The sequence below is a fragment of the Thalia democratica genome, chromosome 6, assembly GCF_965202585.1.
Source record: "Thalia democratica chromosome 6, ktThaDemo2.hap1.1, whole genome shotgun sequence".
NCBI lineage: Eukaryota > Metazoa > Chordata > Thaliacea > Salpida > Salpidae > Thalia > Thalia democratica.
Genome location: NC_139170.1, coordinates 20,432,633 through 20,456,777, shown reverse-complemented (window position 1 = coordinate 20,456,777; position 24,145 = coordinate 20,432,633). Strand labels below are relative to the sequence as shown.

Genomic DNA, 24,145 nt, shown 5'->3' with positions numbered 1-24,145 from the left:
TACTACTCAATTTTGATAAAGGAAATGCACTTTGTGCAGTTTTCTTTTTGGATTTTAGTAAAGCGTTTGATAGTGTAGATAGAAGTATCTTACTAAGTGAGCTAAAATTTTATAGTGTAAGAGGCAATGTGTATCTACTTATTAGTTCATATCTAGATGGAAGGACACAGTTTGTTAGCCTTGGAGTATATGAGTCAACCAGTAAAAAAAGTGAAGTTAGGCTACTACAAAGCTCAGTGTTAGGACCGTTGTTATTCTTAATACGTATAAATGAATTTTAGAACAATACTAGTCTTAGCGTCCTCAACTTTGCATATGATACAGTGTTATACAAAACATTCACAAAAAACAAAAAATAGACAGTAGTTTTTTTAATTCAGAACTAATAAAGGTATCAGATTGGCTTATGGTAAACAAACTCAAACCTTAACAAAACAAAAGTATGCTTCTACACCAATCAAAAAATAGCTTTAGGAAAAATTAAGATTTTATTGCAAAAATAGGTAAAACAATTATAAAAAAAAAATAGTATTAAATATTTAGGAATTTTTATAGACAGTAATTTTAAATGGTCAGAACACATCAAAAACTGTAAAAACAAAGTTTTAAAAATACTAGTGTATTATATAAAACAAGACATTTCTTAAATGAAAAAGCATTATATTTAATCTATTATTCTCTGTTTACGAGCAATGTTAGATATGGCTTGTTGTGTTGCGGATGAGCAAATAAACAATGTATATATGATATTAATGTTCTCATAAAACAGAGCACTTAGATGCCTACATTGTAATAATTACGATGATAATTTAAGAAAATAAAAAACTCAAAAAAAAATAAATATTGAGGTATTATATATATGAATTAGGTTTTTTTATGTTCAATTTTACAATAACTTGTCACCAGCTAACTAACACTTTAAAAGTTTATAAAACGTCCATAATTACCATACGAGGTCTTCAAAAACCATTTTTCTACCTAGATTCAACAACAAGAATGGTAACAAATCGCTAGCCTACCAAGGTGTATTTATTTTAACAAATAGTTAGTATATAAATGTAAGCAGAGATTGCTGTTATAAGTCAACTAATAATAAACTAATCTACTTTTCTGAGGAAATATAAAAAGCTTTTTTTTTTATGTTAGCAAATATTATTTGCTTTTTATAGTTACATTTTAGGCTTAGAAAACCATTCAAAATATAAAAAAAATACTTTAAAATTGAAGGAAAAGTGTTGTTGTTTTTATTAATCATTAAGTTGTTATTTTCTCATTAAAAGCATAGAGTGTAAATATTACATAACTTATTTTTATATTATTTTTTATAAAATCTAAGTTGAGTTTACAACTGAATTAAGTTCTTTAAAAAGTGATAAAAATTATTTTAACTTTTTTATTCAAATATAAATCTCTTCAACTGTTTCAATAATTTTTTTTTAATTAAAAGTTATACTTTAAGCATAAAATACTGATAAACTTAAACCAAAAATGTTACAACTTATTATAACTTCACCTTTTTTTTTAAATTGTAACCTATCTATCGAGTATTTTCATGTTTGCTATTAGGATTTTTTATATCGTTTTATAAGTTAAGCCAAAGATAACTTTTTGGTTCCAAAAATTTTCTCTGATTCTTTTTTTTTTTCTGAGCTTTAGGCTTAGACTGTATATTTAATTTTATGTTATTAGACAAGTTTTTGAGTACAGTTTGAATAAAACTTTTTTAAGTAAACACTTAACTTAGTTAATTTTCGTTTAGTTTTCTTTTCTTTCATTTTATTGATAGTTCTCTTTCTTCAAGTTTAGTTTTTAAAGAATTAGTTTTAATAGCTCGTTACAAATTGTAAAAGTATGTGGTGTACGACTTGATAACCGAAAGGTTCCTTCGTACGCAAGGTCCTTAGACCAAACTTTTTGAGCGCCTTTTTTTTAGGTCAATAGAAAATATATAACTTTTATTTTTGAGATAAAAACTTATAAATGTTTTTCTAATAACACTAAAAACCCCAGTAAAAATTTATAAATTATACATTGGTAAATAGGAATGATTTAAGGCCATAGGGGGGTAAACCATGTTTTTTACAAGTTGATCTTGTTTTATAGAGTTTTTTCTAAGCTTCAAGATGCTTTTTATTGTTTTAAACAATTCGAATTATTTTATGAGATATGACCAGTCAAAGTCGGGCCGCATAATAGGTTCCCTATAGGAAGGGAAAACTAAAACAGCGAAAAAAGACTATTTCATTTAAAATCTATCTCCTCCTACATTTTTCAAGCAATCTTCTTCAAACTTTTACAGTCTGATCTTTATACAATAACAAAAAAAAACGTTACTTTGGAATTTAAAAATTTTTATGTAAAAATTTTTTTTTTGAAAAAAACACTTTTTTTTTTTAATTTTTGTGATATAATTTTTATTTTTAAAATTACTAAAATTCTAAAGTAACGTTTTTTCCTTTTATTATAAGGAACGTTTCCTGAAAATTTAAAGAAGATTGCTTGAAAAATTAAGAAGATAGATTTTTAGTGAATTTTAAAATTTCTGAGAAAATTGACCTGGAAAAATTTGCGGTCCATACGTTTATATTGGGAAATTTTTACAAAAAATTAAATATCTCAAAAGTTAAATGATATTTTTGAATTCTATAAAAACTGGCTTGTAATTTGTACTTAAAGCTTTCATATAAAAGCCAAAGTTAATTTTGTAAAAAAAAATGTTGGACCATGCGAATTATAAAAGACTGCTAACACCTGATTTGGTTTAGCGGTTCATTAGTTAAAATATGCTAAAAACTAAACTTTATAAAACAAATATTGTTTTTTTATTGTTAAATTTTTTTATAATAAACTTACATATTTAAAATAAATAAATGTTATAATACTGGTTAAAACTGATAAAACAACTGTAAACTATCATCTCGCAATTAGCTGACAATGTCTTAGATGTTGAGCTGTGAACAATTTAGCTACGTCAATATTTTTGAATTTATCCACAAACGTTCGTATGGTAATTCAGCCCGCTTGGTTAGATTTCAACAGCAGTTTTTTGCGACTATGCCTACTTATGATTCCGAAAAAGGAAGAAAACGATCTTTGTTTTTTTTGGATGTTGTTTTTGTTGGTCGCATGGTGAAGTTCTTTGTTTATTTAATGTCATAGGTAATACTTTTGAATTTACAATAAAACACTAAGTTGATTATATAACCAAAATGACAAGAGTTTTTGAAAATTTGTCACTGGTTTTCTGACTTTCTATATTCATTCCCTGTTTTTTTTTTACTTTTTATTACAGTTATTATGACCCATTTTGACATAAATTTAAACAAATCATAAAAAAATTGGTTTTCTTTGCTCTTATAGCAAATCTTTTTGAATTAAGTACATGTTAAATAAGTTCTAAAATATTTTTTTAACTTTAACGGTTTCAAAAGAAGAATTTTTTATGTACTTTGACTGACTATATTAGGGGTCGGCAGCCTTTTACAAGTGACGGATCTGATTTATAATAAAATCTTTTGTGAGCCAGACTCTTTGAATAAAGTTTATGTTAACCAGTGGCCACATATATTAGATGTACACATACTCCTTAGACCAAAATTTATGTTAAATTAGCCCAACTGTTTATTCACAGTTAAATTTAGAGACCCTACTAGAATATTTACTTTAAAAGTTTAAGTTTGCTTGTTTAGCACATGTTTCATTAAAGCTTAAAAAAGTAGCAGTCAGCATTCATTTGCTTGGCAGGTTTAGTTTGAATAACCATGGCATAGAGAACTTTTAGCAATTCCATTGTCTTGAAACATTCTTTGAAAATGTTTAAACTTATTTATAGTCGCAGCTTCGTCTTCAAAAGTTGAACTTAACCATTTAAAGTTCAAACTACATATAAGCAGAATAAGTAGCATCAAATATAAAAGGCAACCTATGTATGTTCTACCAATACAAGTAAGCTACTCTAAAAAAAGTATCAGAAATTAGCATATCCCTGCACAACTTAAATTTAACTCTAGTACAATCAGTGTCGTCTTCGTGGATCCAGGATTGATATTGTTAATTTTTAAACCATATTTGACAAATTTAGTTTCTTTGTTTTACATAGGTCTTCAAAACACTTGGTTTATTTTTTTATACAACTACAAAAATTTATATCATTAGATTTACATGTATAATTCACCTTAATTTTATCTAAACAGTTCTATATACTTGTCGTAACACTAAAAGTAAAGTACTATTGGTTTACAACCCAAAAAACAAAGAAAAAAATTATAAAAAAATGTTAATGTTTTATAATTTACTTCGATATTTAGTAAGAGTAGCTACTTATTAATATACTAAATTAACAATTTAGTATGTAGGTAATAACTGCTTTTAATTGATATTTCATTTGTTTAAAAAAAAATTAATGTACTCTTTTTACATAAAAATAAGTACTAAAAGAAAACTTTTCAATATTAATATTACTATTTTTTTAATTCGTTTATAAACCATAAGTATACTCGCGATGATATATTTAATATAACAATTAAGTTTTTTTTTTTCAAATGAATGTATTATAGATAGTTTTTATAAAATAAACATTCTTTGGTTTGACAAGCGCCATCTTTAAAACTAACTTATTTAAAGAAAACGAGAAAAACATACAATGCATTAAGAACTAACACATATAGTTGTCTAAAAGTGTTTAAATTTCTACTACGACAGAAAATAATAAATACCAAAGTAACTTTTTTTTAATTATTTTAATATTCTTCTACGCTTACTTTATTCAAAGAACAAACATATAATACAAAATAAAATAAATTGTCTTGCGTATAAATTTACAACAACTAAAATTAACAATTTTAAAATTAATCTTTTTTAATACAGAAAAAAACTATAAATTTAATTGAAAAACGTCTATACTAAAAAAATTAAAAAAAACTTGTAAAATTTATAAGCAAGAAAATTTAACTTAAAAAAATTGGCATTTTTACCGCAAAATATAGTTTTGTTTTAAATCTCAATGACTTCAAGCCCTTAACTAAATATTTATAACTTTGTTCCTTTTCTTTTACCAGGCGTTTTGTTCACAATCAAAACCAAAGCATTCAGAAAACATACTTAAATCTTCAATTTCCCCACCTCGATTTTTTCTTTTTCTTTTGAACTGGCGCTTGCATTGAAGCTGGATGTTTGAATCCTCCCTGTGACGCCATATTGCCGCTATTCCATGTCTCGTTGGAGGACGAAGCAGAAGAGGAAACAAAATTTTTTTGATAAGAAGCCTTAAAATAGTCTTTGACTGAAGAAGCCCGTCCTCCCAAAACTCCGCTCTGGTATATTTGTTGCGCTCTTGAGGGCTTCTTGAAGCTTTTTGTGTGATAACGATGTTATTGTATTAAAAGAAGAATGGTGAAAAATTAGTTTGTATTTGGTAAAAACATATTAAAAAGAATATAAAAATATCTTTTTTGAATAGTGCACAAAAAATAAAAAAGAATAGTGCACAAACCTGGAGTTGGTTGCACCCAGTCCAGGGCGATCTTTCGTATTGAGAATATTCTTGTGCTTTCCTCCGCTTTTTCCTCCGTGACTGAACTTGCTGTTCTTTTTAGCGACATCTAACAGTTGCTGGGGCACATCCTGATTAGCGGCCTCTAGATGGCGGACGAGATCTCCCGCGAAAAAGATATCCTTGTTGGTGATCAACGTGTACGCGTTGCCCTTCTGACCGGCACGACCCGTCCTGTGTTGAGATGCAGTTTGTGTTTACAACAGTTAAATTTATTAAAAACTTTATAAATAATAAGTTTGAGTTTATAACTGACCAGCTTTTAAAGAAATATCACGTATTTAGTTTTCCAATTCGTAACTTGGATTAAATTACAAAATTTCAAAAATATTGAAACTGCAAATAAAAAAACAAACCAAGGTTTTTTTAAGAACCCTGAGTTAGCCGAGTATTTTGCAGCCCTAATTTAGTAAGGACTATAAAAAAGTTTGTTTTACAAGATAACAATAAAGACTAGTTTTACTTGTTATAATTCTTATTAATTATAGCGTAATTGTTGTGAAAAAGATAAATTTATAATTTATTTGTTTTTAGATCTAATGTAATTATAAGAAATAATAGAATTTTATTCGAGATGGAGTTTAGCTTTTTGTACGTTTTTAACTATAATCAGTAGGTTGAGGAGAACTTAGTAATTACTCTTATTAACTAAGTAAGTTTTCAATAACGATGACAAGCAAATAACCTTCCGACGCGATGTGTGTGAGTGTCAATGTCACGAGCAACGTCGTAATTTACAACATTTTTTATGTGCGGAATGTCAAGACCTCTTGCAGCAACATCGGTAGCCACTAAAGTTGCAACCTTTAAAAAAAATACAAACAATAAGATCACGGATTTAAAATATTAAGTTTTAAAACACTAAATATAAATAGATTTTGCACGGAAAAAACTTTCCGGGCGCCCAAATACAATAACAATATAACAAACCATATTAACATACTTGACATTTTTGCAACAATATACGAAATTATTTTATTTTATGCATATAATTTTAACGTTTATTAGTTGCTAGTTTTGTCTCTTATTTTGGTAAAACTTTAGTACAAATATTTTATAGTCATCAAAGATAATAACATATATTATAATTTATTTTATAAAAGGTAAAGATTCTTACAACAACGTTTAATAAAATATAAGGTATTTACTTTTATAAAGGAAACTATAAAACTCATTAATGTTAGAGAGGTTTATTGTAACACGTCGGTTTTGTTGAAATGGATTAATTGTTCAAAACGGTCTGTGAACATTAGACAATTATATATAATTCTTTTTATAAGTAGTCTATTATTACTAAAAGCTCTATGTGAAAAAAAAAACAAGTATTTCAAACTCTACAAATAAAGATTTTACTTTATTACAACAAAGATACCTTAAAACTACAAACTATATTTTACAAATATTTTATTTTGAAAACGTTTTGTCACAAAACTTTAAATTTAACTCGGTAATGAAAAAAAACTATATGAAACTACCATTTTAATTTGTTTACATTTAAACTTAACTATGAAAAAATGTAACTTTATTTATTACAATACCATACACTTTCACCTTTGATAACTAAGATCAAAGCATTTACAGAAATAAATAAACAAACTGCTAAAATAACTGTTTAAAAACGTTCAAATTACAGTAAATAGAACCTTTGTAGAATATAATACATTGTAAAATATCATAGAACAAAATTTGTCATTTGTCAACTAAGCTTAAATGCATTGCTACTGCAAAGTTAATCAGTCAAATAAAGAGACTCTCTGCTATAGTTTTCACTGTGCTTTATCTTCACCCTTTTTAAACATATCTGATTATTACGTAATAATACAATTTTCAAACATATAAAAAAAGTTTTACAATGGGATAGTGCAACAACAAAAATTGTTAAAATATGAAGAGTTTTACAAACATTTTAAAAATCAAACCTGTCGTTTCTTAAAACTAGCTATGACATCATTTCTGACATACTGATTCATGTCACCGTGTATCAATGTTACGTCATAACCGTTCTTCTTCAAATTTCCAGAAAGCTCTTCTGCATTTAGCTAAAAAATTAAAATTGTAATTAAAAAAGCTTCTTGTAAAACAAATATTTAAAATTTTAAATAATTTGATAACAAATACAATTTTTGGTAATACTTAACCTTTATAAATTTTACCATAAATATCCACATAATTTACAGAAAAAAACAAACTTTTTTAGTGACGAAAATTAGCAAGCTTCCTTCACTTGTAAACTGAACAATTTTTTGAGTTAGCCATCTCCATTTGTCACATTCTTGTGAAAAAACTTGCACAATCTGATTAGTTATATATTTTTATTTTGTTAGTGCTCTTCTATATACAAATATTATCGATGTTATTTTTTATAAACAAAAATACTTAAATTATTATATTAAGCTAAATATAAATTTAATTAAATGAATAATAATAACAAATTATACAGTATCCTTCTTTTATTACACTAACACATGTTTCTGTGTGTTAATTTGTTAACACACAGAAACATGTGTTAGTGTGATAAAAGAAGGATACTGTATAATTTGTTATCATTATATATTCCAGTGAACTTGTTTCGCTATGATCTTTTGTTAACAAACGATTAAATTTTTATTTTAAATAGTTATAATCAAATTATACAGAACAAATTACACAAAAAATATTTGTAGACTTATTCTATCATTATTATTAGTTACTGTAAACTTAATAATTCATTTTAGATACCTACAGGTAATTGATTATTTGATGTTAAATAAAAAAAAACAGTCTACTAATTCAGACAAAATTTAACAAACTTGAGTAACATCAGTGTTGGCAACACCGATATCTCCCTGCGTTATTCTGATTGGATCGACCAAAACATCACGGGCCAGTTTTTCAATACGATGACGGAAGGTGGCGCTAAAGAGAAGAGTTTGCCGGTCGGGACGGATGTGACCAGCTATCGATCGAACCTACAATACAAGCTGAAGGTATTATTTTAATTTCTATTTTTAAATGTTGATAAATTAATTTGCCCGGTTTGGCAATTAAAAAGTGTGGTAATTAAAAAGAATTTAATATTAAACTGAATTTATCCGGTTTTATAGTTTTAAAAATGTATACATTTTATAATTGTCTTTGACAAGACGTTAAAAGGTATCCGTGGTGTGCGACTTCGTGGTGTAGGTTATTCATGCACCAGGTCCTAGGACCAAATATTTTTAACGCCTTTTTTTGTCGTTCAATAAAATATTTATTGCTTAAAAAAAAACGGGCAACATATGATAAAAAAATTAAAAAGCTGACTATTGAAATATATTTTGGTAAAATTTCAAGAAATTTTGTTGTAAATAACCTGGTATTCGAATCCCATTTCAAACATTCTATCAGCTTCATCAAATACTAGATAAGTAGTCCTTAGTAAGTTCGTATTGCCTTTTTTAATGTGATCGATTAACCTTCCCGGAGTAGCAACTACTATCTGTGGTTTATTTTTATTCTAAATATTGAGCACAAAACAATGTGTAGAAATTTATTTAATTTTTTTTAAATACCAAGAAAATATTGTTTATACTTTTTAATTTGATATAGAGTTATTGTAATGTCTATGATTAGTCTACCAAACCGATTGAAGTAAATTTAACAAATAACATTAAAAAACTCAGTAAAAAAATTAATTAATGTTGTATACTAAAGAAAAACATTATTAATTGCACAAAAATACTCCGATTTTTTTAAAGCTGACCAATCCTTTAAGACTTGTGTTAAAATTTAATCAAAGCTAAAATAAAACTCTAAGAAGCTGTTTAGAATAGGTTTTAAAAAACTACAAACACTTTTTGCATGACATGACAGGAACTTATTTGTAGATTTTTTTGTGAAATAAAAACATTAAACTTAAATCTAAAGAATGATGTTTAAAATGTTCATTTTATTTTTAAATATACTTACAAGCTGTCTTTATTAGCTTAAACTTCTAAAATATATAAGTCATTTAGAAATATAATGAACTTACTTATAGATAAAATATTGCTTTAAACATATGATAAATTAAGTCAAAAGACACAACAGACTTCACAACCACTTTTCAATGATTTTTGCTGTTCGTACATATTACCACCACCGAAACAGCATGCAGTTTGTATATTGAATACTTTACCAAATTTTCTACATTCCTGATGAATTTGCTGACACAATTCTCTCGTTGGGGTTATTATAACTCCTTTAGTTTATAGTTGTTACTTTAATTTCATTATTCTAACACAAGAGCTACAATGCATACTTTCTTATTTATATCATGAAAATTTAATAAACTTTGATGTGAAATACATAATTGGTTTTGCTTTTTTTCTTTAGTTTTGTTTATTTTACTTGATAGAATTTGAAGAAATTCATTGCAAAATTCAAAAAACTAATTATAGTTTAATCAATGAACCGAACCTTTCTTTTATGTTATTATTATAAAATAACAGTATAAAAGGTAGAAAAAATGCAAACCGATGGGACCATCATCTTTTTTCAATTGAGCTTGATCCATTATATGAATAAGAAGCGGCCAAAGAAATGCAGTTGTCTTTCCGCTGCCCGTTTGAGCTATTCCGATCACATCACGGCCTGATAAAGCACACGGAATTGCTTGCGCTTGAATTGGAGTTGGGTTGACAAAGTTTTGCTTTCTACAATTTTTTTATTTTAAATTTTTGATTGTTTTTACGAAATAATTTACTTTTAAGACTCTTTTTATCATTTTACAAAGTAGCAATCAGAAAAAAGTGTTACTTTTTGTTTTAATATTTTTTTATTATTATTAAATAACTTGATTTGAAGCCTACATTCAAGATCAAATGTACTTTTTTTCGCTATGCTCGCAATCTTTAGTCTTTTTTTTTTTTAATTTAAAAATGTTAAACGAAATTTAAATTACGGATAAGTTCTAATTAAATAAGTACAAATAAGTTTTACTATAATTTTCTAATTTTATTTAGGTTTTTTTTAAAGTTTTTTTATTTAGATTTTATAAAACTTAATAAAAATTATAAAATTATTCAAAAAAAATTTTTATCATCATGTTGTTAAATTAATAACCTAGTTATAATTTTTCAGAGTTGCCACTTTTTAAAACATAATCAGATATGATAAACTACCAAAAATATTCCGAATTATCATTAACTAGACTCAATCAATTAATATTTTAGATTAAAACTACTAATAAACTGCTTCACTGACCTAAATTAGTTTTATCACAGACCTGTGTTTAACAACTGCTGAATTTGAAATATAAACTTTTCGTGCGGTGAAGTTTATTGTTTATTAGATAATTACTTTAACATAATAAAAAGTAAACTAATAACCTAATAGCAGAGATCAGTTTTTCTGGGAATCCAAAGTGAGCGAAGGAGCTGACAGGTTTGGGACATTTGGTGCCTTGAACCTTGATGTTCAGTTTGTGCCTGAGGTCTATAATTTGCAGCAAGTTCATATTGTTTATCTCTTCGTGTTCATTGTAGAAGTTCTTTTTAAACGGCTTGTAGTCGATTTGTGAGTGGTAAACTACTGGTAGAGGGTCGATGTTCTTTTTGTTTGTTGTTGAAGGAATTTCGTTTCCGTCCTCATCGTATTCAACTCCTTCTTCGCCCTCAGTAAACATCTTGCCTGTTGAGAAATGAAATTTTTCTTATCAAATAAAATATTTTAAATAAAAAACGGAAAAATATTACACCATGCCAATTATTACCATATAATAAACGAGAAAATCAAAAATTATTACTAAAAGAGATGTTAAATCACAAGGGATTTTAAAAAACTATTTAAATTTTAAACGTAATATTTGATTACTTTTAAGACCAATAAATTACACATCATAGCCGTTAAAGTAATCTAAAATAAGGTATACCAAAGACTGTCTTGGAAAGTCAGAGGGCGATAAGCTGCAAGAGGGGAAAAGGGTGAGGTAAGGGGCGTGACTACTTAAAGGGCCATAAAGAGTACTTAGACCCATTTTACGAGAAATAAGAAACTTGCACAAGTAGGGTACATAAACAAAATTTTGCAAATCTAAACTGTCATTCCTCGATTTAGACTGACATTTTCCGCAATCTTTGTTAGTCTAAATAATAGAGGACTTAAAAATATAAAAAATGATATAGCTTATTAGTGTAGTTGTTATGATGTAGCTTATTAATGTTGGATTTTTAACTTTTTTTTAACTATTGTATTAGATATGGCCCTTTAAAAAATATCATAACAATTTGAGTTTTCAAGACTTTACTTTTAGAATGATGGCTCTCTAAATCTTGAATTTTAGGATTAACTTAATCCACAGAAAAAAAATACTAAAAACAAATATTTTTTTCATAAAAAAAAACAAAAACAAAACTATTACAGAAAGCAACTATGCTTGGTCTGATAACTTTACTTCCAAAAGATTTTTTTTAATTGAAAATTTTGATTTAAGTCCCATAAATTTTCAAGAATTTGTACTGACAAACCCTGAAATTTTGCCAATATTGCCTTAATTTTAATATAACTTTTATTTTACTACACCATTCAATATTTTTTTTCAAATTAATTCACAACTAAATAACCTACTCAAACAAAAAAACTATATTCAAACTTCTTTTTAAAATTCGAAAAAAATTGAAGAATACAAAATGACAAAAATAAAATTTTCATCAGTGCGATACAATTGTAACAAAATAAAGAAAATTTTTAACTTTTATAGCCTTATGATTGCATCAGAAACTAGTTGATCAAGCAAAACACAAAACAAAAAAGTAATTTAAATTCTAAATAAACGTAATTAAATATAACATGAGAGCACTAATTAAGTAAACAAGGATAATGAATAATCAAAATTTTTCTACTTACATAACTTTGGTTTATTTAAATGAAGGTATATGGCTTCAATTTTGACCAGGTCAAAAATATTATTACATTTAATTATTGCAATTATTATGTTGAATTTGGTTTAATCATAACTTTTTCCACAAATTTAGATTTTTAACTAAATGTTCTGATATTGAAGATCTATTCATTGCATTTGAAGTTGCTTTACTAATTGTCTTTGGCTGATTGTTAATGTGTTCTTATACACACTTTGAAATGTGCTTTTTAATTTTGGTTTCAAGGTGCATAGAGGTTTGACCAATTTAACTGTTTGAGCAACAGCATTCAAACGTGTAAACCATGCAACTTTTATGTTTATTAGATATGAGGTTTTTACCTTTAGGACTCAAAACAGGACTTGATGAGAAAATAGCTCTAGGCTTAGCAACACAATACACTTTTTCCGTTAAATTCTTTATATTTCTTTCAATCTGAGTCGAGTTTTCACCTGCATAAGACAAAATTAAAAGAACTGGACATTTCTCAGGACCATAAGGTTTTATGTAATTTAATCTGCTAATTTCAGTTTTAAAAACTTTATCAATCAAAGGACTAGGATATCCGTTCTTTATTAGCATTTCTTTTATAACATTAAGTTCAGTCTCAAAAACTTCTGGAGAAAATATTTTTTAGCTTTGTTAAATAAGGTTTTAATTTAACCATTTTTTCTCCTCTCGCTACAAAAATATTGGAAATTTAGATATTGACCCGTGAATGAAGGTTTTCTAAACACCAACTTAATAAATTAATTTTCTTTTCTTTTGATCGAAGAATCCAAGAACAATAACTGATTATTTACTTTAGTTTATTTGGTGAACAGGATAGCAACATCTAGAGAATTCAAATTCTCTATCAATAAAGAGCTGAGTTTTTCACTGTCACTAATAATAAATTAAAATTATTATTAAAATATCTGTAAAAATATTAGAAATAGCTTACCAGCATCAGGATTTTCTTCCATGTATTTATAGTACAACTCTTCATCGTCCAGTTCGTCAACATCTGCTCGCACTCCCTTCGATTCCTTTCCTTTCTTTTGCTCTTTCTTTTCTGATAAACTTTTGACCTGAAGAATTCAAAAAAAAAACATTTTTTTGTTTAAATTAACAATTTATTACTTTTAACACCAAATTTATTTATAAAATATTTACTATCAATTTTATAACAAAAACTTTATATTAATAGTTGATACTTTTAATATTAAACCTCACTGTCGATTCCTGCCATAAAAGCTTCAAGTGGATCATCTTCTTCCTCTTCTTCTTGTTTTTTCTTCATTTCTCTCTATAGTATCATGAACAAGTCAATAACAATAACAGATTACTTTTAACACTTAAATAGCTGTTAGAAGATACTTTTAAGTTTTAAATAACACTTTATATTAAATGCAGATTTTCCCTGTTTTTTTTTTAATAAAATAAAACAAGTAATATAATGTGATTTAAATTTTTATCACTCAAAGTATATTTTTATATGATGTACTTGCTGTTTGTATATTTTAAAAAAATTACATTTAAATTAAGACAATATGGGCTTCACCTGTTTTTTTACATAAGTCTGTCTTATATTGTACACTTTTATCTCAGTTACTAGATGCTTTTTACAGCTTAGAATTTAAACTAGTTTTTGAAATATCAAAGTTGGTGAGTTCAATAGGTTCCGTATAGAAGGTACAAACTAAACAGGCAAAAAAAAACTTTATTTTATAGGACATAGAGACAAGCAAATTTCGATTCAAAAAACTTCAGACTGCTGACCTGAAAACATGTTAAATTTTTCTACCAGGAAGTCAGCATCAATCAAGGTTTGGGTTGCAGTATCAAAACTGGGAAACCTCCTTTTATTTTTGTGAAACATAACATACACAAATATGTACATCGATAACATTTGGTCCCTGTCTTGTGTGACTTATAAAAACCACTTTAAGAAAGAATACTTTACTTTCTAACACAAAAAGGCTCCTTCACACCTCAAACAAAGCAAAAGTTAGGTGTGAAGACTATTTTACACGGTCTTAGAGCTAGGAATTGTAGCCTGATTTCAACCCATTTAACTTCTTAAGTGTTTGATCCATGTTGAAAACATGAGTCTTTGTGCTAACCACACACAACTTTGTAGTCTTTGAAAGAATCTTTGAATAAAGCTTAGGCCAAAATACTGAAGAAATAGTTGGTTGTGTACAGCAGTTGAGAGTTTCAAAGGACGAATTAAGCAAGTAATTGGTGCTGAAGTGAGGGCATATTGAAAAATGGAGTGTGTTACTGTTTCGTAAAATTTCGAAGCAGATATGATACATGCAACTTCTACTTTTTGATTTTTTTTTTAGGAACATTTTACCAAAACTGTATACTAGTTTTATAGAAAATTAATTTCCCAGCTTTTAACTTTATGATTATTCACTCAAACAAAATTCTATAAAACTAAACAACTAACAAATTCATTCAACGTATACAAAAAAATACTAAAGTTTTAAACAAATAACTTGAACTCTTAAACATGTCTTTAAAGGAAAATGTGTTTCAAAGAGTTATTTTAAAAATTAGCTTTAATTGAATTAGTATTATTGATCGTGCAATACTTATATCATTTTGAATAAATTTTAATGTAGTAATTGACCCAACGGACATTATACTTTAAGTTATTTGCACATTGGTAAAAATATCTAATAATTTTTTTTTCAACAATATTCCATTGAATGAATTTTTTCATACAATACAAAGAAAGCAGTATCTGTATTGAACAAAGTTATGCTGTCCACATATGTTATTATTTTAGTTAATGTTTTTTTAAGTCTTATTGCAGTTAATTTTATAAAAAAGCAATCATTTTCAAAGTGTATATACAGATAATTTAGGAAAAAAAATTAGGGTTTGTTCAAAATATTTCATTTTTATTGATATAGAGACTGTATTTAATGCTGTCAAGAATTATTTTAAGAGTGCACAACTGTACAAATTCTAAAAATATATACAGGGTTGCCAAATGTTTTACAAAAATTTTCTCTAGGTTTTCAAAATTTCTCCAGGTTTTTAAAAGTACACACTTTTGGGTCAATTTTTAGCTTACAGTTAAGTTTAAGGTAAGAAACTGCGTTAAATAGTATAAAAAAGATGATGACAAAAATTTTGATAGATATGTTGATTTTTTGAGTCAAATCGAAATCTTACCACTTAACAAGTTAATTGTTAAAAATTTCAGGTTTTTTTAGCAATTTTTGTTCAAAACTCTAGGTATTTGAAGGTTTTTTTTTTCATTTCTCAAATTCTAGGTTTTTTCAGGTTTTTCAGCCCGAACTGTCAAATTCCAGGTTTCAAGGATTTTTGGCAACCCTGTATATATATTTAGTGCCACAACTCAAAAAGTAAAACATTTGTGAAAAAATATATATAACAAAAGTTTGTAGGTGTTGTTAATACCTAAAGACCATTTTCTCTTTTTGTGAAGTTTTAAATACTTTTTGAGATATGTCTAAAATTAGTTTTAAATTTTAGTTTTTTTAGTAATGTTTTTAAATCTCTTTTATTATTTATTTTAGTTTGTTTTTTACTACAACAACCTTATTAGTTAGATCTACAACCGCTTTTTTTTTCAATAATGTATTACTTTTTGAGATATGGTCTTATAACCATCTTTTTAAGAGTTTGAACTATTGGAATTTCGAGTTGTCCAAGTTTAAATTGTCATGTATCCGTATTTAAGTAGTCTCACCTTTAAAAATTTTTGAATAAAACTTTATAAAAAAATTACTAAACTATATAAAACTATTACAGTAACCTTTTCTTCTTCTGAAAGAAAAGGGTTAGCATCAATTATACTGGATTTATCTTCTACAGTACTAAAGTCATCAACATCATCAAAATAACTATCATCATTGTCTGAATAGTTTGACTAAAAAGTATTTGAATTAAGAAACAGAATAAAGTTATCATAGTAATCAAGTACCTAGCTTGGTACTATGCTGAAAATATAAAGCATTTTTATTTTGTGCAAAACAAATACATTTTTTATTCATTTGCTTAGAAAAGCTGTATTTTACTAGCAATAGAATACATAAATGCTTAGTTTAGTAGTGCTGAGAGATAATTTTAAGTTATAAAAGTGTTTCATAATTCTTTAGGAATTTAATTTTTAAAGGTTGTTAACAACAAACTTTAACTTTATTGATATTTAAATTTTATGATTCTGTATTTTACACAAACAAACAAAATTCTTAAATTCAGTGAAGAAAACTATAAAAATATAGAAGGAAAAGTTGGAAAATTTTTGATTAAAAAAGCCGTCTGAAATTTTGCTCTAAATATTTTTTTAATGTTTTATTTTGCAAAAATAATTCACTTCACAATTTAATCAGTATTAAATTTGAAAAAAACGAGAAGTCATGTAATGCTGCAGATTTGAAGAAATGTACAATGTTATGTGCCTGCCATATACCACTTTTGTACTACTACATACATTTTAAAACATATTTTCTTTTAATCAAAATCAAATTTTGCTATAGATTTTACCATTTATGTATACCTTAGGTAAATTGATTTCAATTAGAAAAAAATCTCTAATACTACTAAAGAAGTCATCTTTTGGAACGAATTTTTACTTAACATAAAAAATATTGACTAAGTATTAAACTTTTTTTTTGTAGTTTTTAAAAACAGTTATAAGTATTTATAAATTTAAAAATTCCTTCCATATACTGTTTTAAACTTAAAGAAAGGTAGGCTGAAAAAGTTTTGAAAATAGTTGGTCAAAAATTGTAGGATGAATTTTATGGTAAATAGTCATTTTTTGCCTTTAAAAATAATTTTAATTTTTAAGCAAATTTTATTGGTAACTGTGTGTAGATTATCTAAATAAGACTTAGTTATTTATCTGATATTTTTTATTAAAAATAATAATAGTTTTTTTAAACTTACTTTCCTTTTTTGACCAGCCCTTTGAAAATTAGTATAATTTGACGTAAGACCAACATCTCTTTTGTAACCTTAAGTATAATTTTAATGTTAGTATTTTATATTAAGTCTCAATTCTTAATAATTATTAAATTCAGTTTGAAAATTTAATATATTTTTAAGTTCAAGATAACGAAAAAATTAAATAAGTAAACTATTTGTAAAGTTTTAAATTCTTATTAAGGGCATGGCAGGTGAAACATTTTCTTTGAACTTTAGTTTATTTTCTTACATTTTGTACTTTTTTACTTTATAGATCACAATAAAAGCTTCCGACTTAATGATAAGGAAAATGATCAATTCAAAATGTTAAATTTTATTAACAAAACAATGTTTCACTTGTTGGCCTGGTGAAACAGGTAAAAATACTTCAGGTATTAGCAAACAAACACAAAAAAGTAATACCAAGCCATAAACAATATCTGACAAACACAATGTATTATCAGACAAATTAAGTGTGTTAGCAGAGAATTATAGTGTATCATTACTACTATTGGGTTTACACTCTTCAGAAATAAACTAGTCTGAGTGACTATTATACTACTAGTCAGGGTCAGGCTAGATCAATTTTAAAAACACTAAAAATAAATGGCTTTTAGTACAAATTCGTCAAAGCATGTGTATCATTAAACTTGACAATATAAACGACACTTGATCAACTTTAGTGCTTCCTTCTTGACTTATACTTAAACTTTTTTTTATAATGATCTACAAAAATCAAAGAGTAAAAACTTCTTTAATCTTTTAAGTCGTTTTGAATTTTCCAGAGAGACGTTTTAAAACTTAAACAAAAACTTGTCCAAAAAGGGTTATTCTGCTAGCCAAAATTAAGCAATCTTGGATTAGCGCTTTTCATTATAAGCATTTATTTTTATTTTCAACATAAATAGTTGTATAAAATTAAATTTAGTTATAAATATAAACATAATTAAATATTATATATAATACAAATTTGTAAAATATTATATAAATACAAATAAATATAAATATAAATAGTTGTCAAGTTAAATGATACACATCCTCAAAGCTGGTGTGTATTTAGGACTAGAAAATAATTGATTCTATTTTGTTTAAAAAAATAAAAAATACTATCTTTTTCAATCTATTTTTCATAGTTAAGCTTTAATATGTCATGCAAAAACTATCAAAACAACTAGTAAAAACACTTATGAAATTTCTGTAGTTTAGTTTGTTTATAAAAACTTTCATTTATGTGAAAATTATTGCAGTTATATTTTAAAAGCTATTAAATTACAATATCATTACAAATATTAATCGTGTTAGTAATGACAATTTCTAATAAAAAATTAATTGACATTATAGAAATGTCATGGTAAATAAACATTATTACTTTTAATTATACCATTAGCTTCAAAACTTTATAAAAAAACAAAACATAAAATAGTACTGCATTAATGTTCTGGTCAATAAAACGTTAATAGTTGAAAAAGCACCGTTGTTTTCTGGTAAACACATTAGAACAAGAAGTTGACACAGTTATCTTAAACTTCAATAAACAAGTAAATAATAAAATAAAATCTGTGGCAACCTGCTTTACTATAACTATATTTATTTAATGTTTTTAGCTAAAAATAGTTACAGTAAATGAGTGGTGTGAAGCTAGATGACAAATTTATTTCTTTTTTTACATTCTAATGGATATTAAGAAAGATTTTTATTTTATTTTGAAGAACCTATAAATCACAGCATATTATAATATACAAAATATATTCAAACTAACTCACAGAAAGCAATTGTAAATTATTTTATCAAACAGAGTTAAGATAAAAGAAAACTTGCAAACTTGGAAATATGGTTGAACAAAAATTGTAAAACTTTGTATTATTATTGTAAAAAATATTAGTTTTAATCTCTACCTCTTTTAAGACAAAAGTTTTCACAGAAACTATTAAAATTCAAAAAGCAATTAAGCAACTGTGCTTAAACTAAAAACAAGAGAAATACAACTTACCCTGTGAATTATACCCAGACTGGTTATAATTACTAGGAGGTGGATACCTGCTCATGATGAAAAGTATAAAAAACTTGTTATTTTCAATGGTCTAAAATATAATATACATGATTAAATGTAAGTTTTATAAGCTATTCAAATATAAAATTCCCTTTCAAAAACTTTTTTAAAACGAAATCAGGATCTTTGTCTGGTGCAGGAATACCTAGTGCTAATTGTATGATATATGAAACATCTCAGCTACAATGTTAAGTCATTAGCAAGAACAAAAATAAATAACTTTATTTTTTTAATGTGTTTCAAACTTTTTAGTTTATTTTTTAATCAGCTTCTTTTATCTAACATAGATATTTTTTTGAGTTTTGTTGAAGGCGAGGTTTGATGAAAATTTATTTAACACGGCTATAAACCAAATGAGTAGAAATAAATATATATATCTATATAAGATAAAAAAAATTATACAGTAGTCTTTCTTTATTACTCTAACACATGTCTCTGTGGTTTAACGGGTTGACAACACACTTCAATGGACCTCTGTAAAAAAAACACTGCAAGGAAAGAATAGAAGCTAAAGTAGGTATATACATGTGTTTATTAAAAATAAAAATAAGTACTATAGATTATTGAAGATTAACTGTTAATAATAGATACAATATATATTGTTAAATCCGACTGTTATAAAACTATATAATATTTGTAGTTATTAAGTCTAAATTAGATAAAGTAAAGTAACTAATTAACAAATCATAATATAAAATTACTTACATGAAAATCAAGAAACTACTGATCCAAAATATTTAGTCGTTACTAATCATTGAAAAAACATAAAATAATTACGCCACACAATATTACGCTTTTATTTATTAACATTTAAAACTAGTCGATTAAGTTACACTATAAACTAGAAAAATTGTTCATTATGTTTGGAAAAAGTAGTAAGGCACTTTAATTAAAAAAAAAAATTTTGCAATTATTGTGAAATAATAAATAATCTATTGTAAATAAAAAGAAGTAAAACAACAAACTTGAATTACTGAATCAATAAATTAGTTAACATTTAAGGTAACTAAAGCTATAGAAACTTAGAATAATATATATTTGTAAAATGTTTATAATCATTAAATCTAAATTATAACGAAAGTAAAGTTAGATACAACTTAAAATAACAAGTTAAACTTAAGTTGAAAAAAATAAAGCACAAAAAAACTTAAATTGTTTTTAAGCTTTCAAAGCCCTGACCAATAATTAAATTACAGCGCAACACATAAACACCACAACTTCAACTGCATGTATATTACATATTAAGTAAAATAATTAATTGTTGCTTTAGAAAAGAGCAGTCGAGTATTATAATTAAAAAGATATTATACATACACTTTAAATATATATTAAATTATATAATAGAACAAATTACGAATTCGTGTTTAATATGAAAGTTAAAATATAAAACATAAAACAACAAGGTGGCTAAGTATAAACCTGTTGTAGAAGTTCCTCAAGCCGATCTATTGGGCATATTAAGTAAAAAAGCACGGTTTATTTGTGATTTGAATACAGGTTTCCAGTTAAATTTGGAACTTAAAACATAAAGTAATGTTTTTTTTTTCAATTCTTTCAAGACTTTTTAATGCAAACTCAATTTCGATAAAAGACCTGATCAGTACTTATATAAAGTATCTATAAAGATATGTGATAGTCATGGAATACAGTGCTTAAACAAAAGAATACATAAAGGAATATGAAAAATATATAGTCGAGTAAGAAACAAAAATAAAGTTTAAAGAATAAAAAGTGACATGTATAAAAGTAAATATACAGTGATTATGTATTAACTTTAGATATACAATTATATTAATATATATGTAGTGAGTATGTGTGTGTATATGTGAAAAAGAAATGAAAGGTGAGAAAGCGCAAAAATGTTATTTGAAGAAAATCCGTCCGTTGTGTACACAGTTGTTTAAAATTTCAAGTCTTTTATTTAGTAATTGTTTACTATCTTCTGCTACAATTGCCATTCGTTCAAGGTTGCATGTTTGGCAGATTTTACTTGCGGCTCACGCTACTGATGTTGTTGTTGGTGTGGTGAAGGATGCTCCATTCCATTTCTGGTTTGGTACCATACCTGTCAAAATACTGCCAACTGAAATCTGACAATCTTGTGCTGTCTTTTTGTTTAGATGCTCAAAAGTATACTTATTTCCGGAGTGCCTAATGTCTATCTTTAAAATGACCTCCTGTCGAACCGATGTATACTTTATCCTTATTATAAACATCTTTATTTTATTATTTTCATCATTAAAATAACATTTAACACGCACCTTATACACGACATTTTTAATTAAGCATGTTGCAACAGGAAGTTTACTTTATTTGACTTACGACAGTTTCAATTTTAAATTCGATTTACGACAGTTATTTTACTTGTTTTTGGATTTAAAACCAGGTGTAACTACTCTATTGATATAAACATTAATGTCATTATTATGAATTTTATTATGATTTTTACCATTATATGATGATTATTATTATATATTTTTTTATTGTTATTATGATTATTATCAATACTATTGTTATTATTATTATTATTGTTGTTGTTATTATCATTGTTATTATTAATATTTTTATTAGTTTTAAGTATGTTAAACTAGATTTAAAATCACTTTTATCAATACAATTTCGTATTAAATTTTTATTTTGATAATTATTTTTGCGCTTGATGACAATGAACTTAAGCGTTTCTGAGTTATTGTTGGGATAGCATTTTATATGGCAGGGGTGGTCAGAATTTATATTGATAAAGTTATTTAAATGATTCCATTTTCGGTAAGGGCGAAAAGTACCATCAGATAGGTTTAAGGTGATATCTAAAAAGTCACTTACTTTATTGCCTAGATCTAACGTAATCTTGAAATCTATATCTGAAATTACCTTGAATACTTTTTTCCTTGTTCTTAACTGGGAAAGGTTTTGTTAGATCTATAACACCTTACCCATCGTATCAGTTACAAACCACAGTTAGTGAAAACTTTTCCCAGTTTACTAAGAATATATAATCCGACGAGGTCGCAATTCTCTGCACCATGGAAACTTCTTATAGGCACATCGAAAAAGTGTCGTTATTTTTCTTTTTCCAAACATTGTTGTCTGAAAAAAGTAAGGAATCACAAGCATATAAAATAACTTCTTTATCGGAATTTGCAAAGTTTGAGTAATTAGAAGCATAATTTAAGAAATTTTTAAAAGGTGTTCTTTAGTAATAGATAGATATAGTTCAACTATATCAAAACTAACAAAACGCTTAAAAAAACCGTTGCTCTTATCATTCAACGGCGAAAACCACTTTAACAGCTTACCGGTATTTTTCCATTAGATCAAACTGGTGGCGGCTCGGTTCTTACATCATTAATAATGCTTGCTAAAATTACTTCAGATATTTTACCAATATCTGTTTCGCTTGTAATAATTAATCTGCATTTTATAGTTGCTGAAAAGTTATCCTTATGGTCTTTTATAGTTATATACCACTTAGAATTAGCTAATTTACGGATACGTTTACCAGATATATCATTCTTAACTAATATTTCATGAGCACGAGAGTTAATTCGTTCGACTGAGTTTTTATCTCATTTTTGTTGTCTTGTGTGATGGAACTGTTGAATAACTTAGAGTTGTTTTTAGATCCGACTTCATATAAATTGTTTGATTTATCTGCAATAACTATTAATTTCGTTTAATTTTTTTATTGAATTTATTTGACTGCGTAGATTTCTTTGAAAATTGTTAAAGTTTTGTTTAAAGCTAAAACTGTTAATTAATTCAAACGATTCCGATTCAAAAGACAACAGTTTAGGGCACACTGGGACGCATTTATTGGTAGTGAATGGTAGTCTACCAACTACGCTAAGTTTACAATTATTTAAGAGATAATTACTTTTTTATTATTATAATTAGGCAGCTCTTACTGCTGGGTAATTTTTAACACTTTACAAAGTGCTTTTTACCAGTTTTGACCCTAATCTTTACTTTTAGTCATTAATTTTTTTTATCTTGTCAATATTTTATTTTATTAACACTTTTTGTTATAATATTACTGTTACCCCTAACTTTTATCTTTAGTCGACATTATTTTTGGTAATTACCTAGGATGGTGTCGCACCAAAATCAAAGTGAAAAATAGTTTAAAATCTTTAAAAGTTATATCTTTAAAAATTTTAAGTTTTTTTTTATGCATTTAAACAAAATTTTACTTACTACTAAGTTTAAAATAATGCAGGCACACTTATTATTTATTTATATGCGGTGTTTTTAGGACATTTATTAAATACAAAATAACTATAATTATTTACAGATAGAAATAAAGAAAAGCTGTTTAAAACAAAGATGGAATACTGCAACTTCTGCTGACCTTTCAACTACTTTCGATATTTTAGCTACATGCAAAACTTATGACACAAATAAAAAATTCTCACTATGAAAGAATTATTTATTTTACACTGAAGTTACAATAGTAAAACAAAGTTCTTAACTTTTATAACTTAAGCAGAATATATCTTACTATTTAGATAAAAATTACTTATCTAACACTTAAGTAAATAAACTTAAACAACTAAAATAAACAAACTTTTTATATAAACCGTTTTATTAATAAATAAATAAAAACCTTAACTAATACTAGAACTTTTTAAACTAAGATATATATTTTTCTTTTTTCAAATTGATAAACACATCGATTAATGCTTTACAAAGTTCTATCGTTTTAATTGTAAAAAGAAATAAAGTGTAAAGAAGTAATCAAAAAAAAAAGGAAAATAT

At 26.0% G+C, this 24,145-nt stretch overlaps 1 protein-coding gene across 1 annotated transcript; it reads right to left on the bottom strand.

Annotated features, from left to right (window-relative positions):
• Positions 1–4,695: 4,695 nt before the first annotated feature.
• LOC145838590 (ATP-dependent RNA helicase DDX42-like) lies at positions 4,696–19,435 on the bottom strand. The gene is made up of 15 exons (XM_082946207.1): positions 19,331–19,435; positions 17,323–17,390; positions 16,187–16,300; positions 13,619–13,696; positions 13,352–13,478; positions 10,879–11,179; positions 10,025–10,203; positions 9,601–9,749; positions 8,883–9,008; positions 8,341–8,499; positions 7,741–7,845; positions 7,471–7,590; positions 6,237–6,355; positions 5,492–5,725; positions 4,696–5,349 (listed from the first exon to the last, which is right to left on the bottom strand). Exons 1-15 carry the CDS (start codon positions 19,383–19,385, stop codon positions 5,109–5,111), a joined length of 2,175 nt encoding a protein of 724 aa, XP_082802333.1. The 5' UTR covers positions 19,386–19,435; the 3' UTR covers positions 4,696–5,108.
• Between the last annotated feature and the right edge of the window lie 4,710 nt (positions 19,436–24,145).

Excerpts from the sequence above, each read along its gene's own strand:
- LOC145838590 (XM_082946207.1), bottom strand. The coding sequence starts at position 19,385 with ATGAGCAGGTATCCACCTCCTAGTAATTATAACCAGTCTGGGTATAAT. Across the intron at positions 10,204-10,878 it reads AAACTGATCTCTGCTATTAG|AAAGCAAAACTTTGTCAACC; the intron begins GTTATTAGTTTA and ends AAAAAATTGTAG. Across the intron at positions 7,846-8,340 it reads CCAACACTGATGTTACTCAA|ATTGTGCAAGTTTTTTCACA; the intron begins GTTTGTTAAATT and ends ATAACTAATCAG.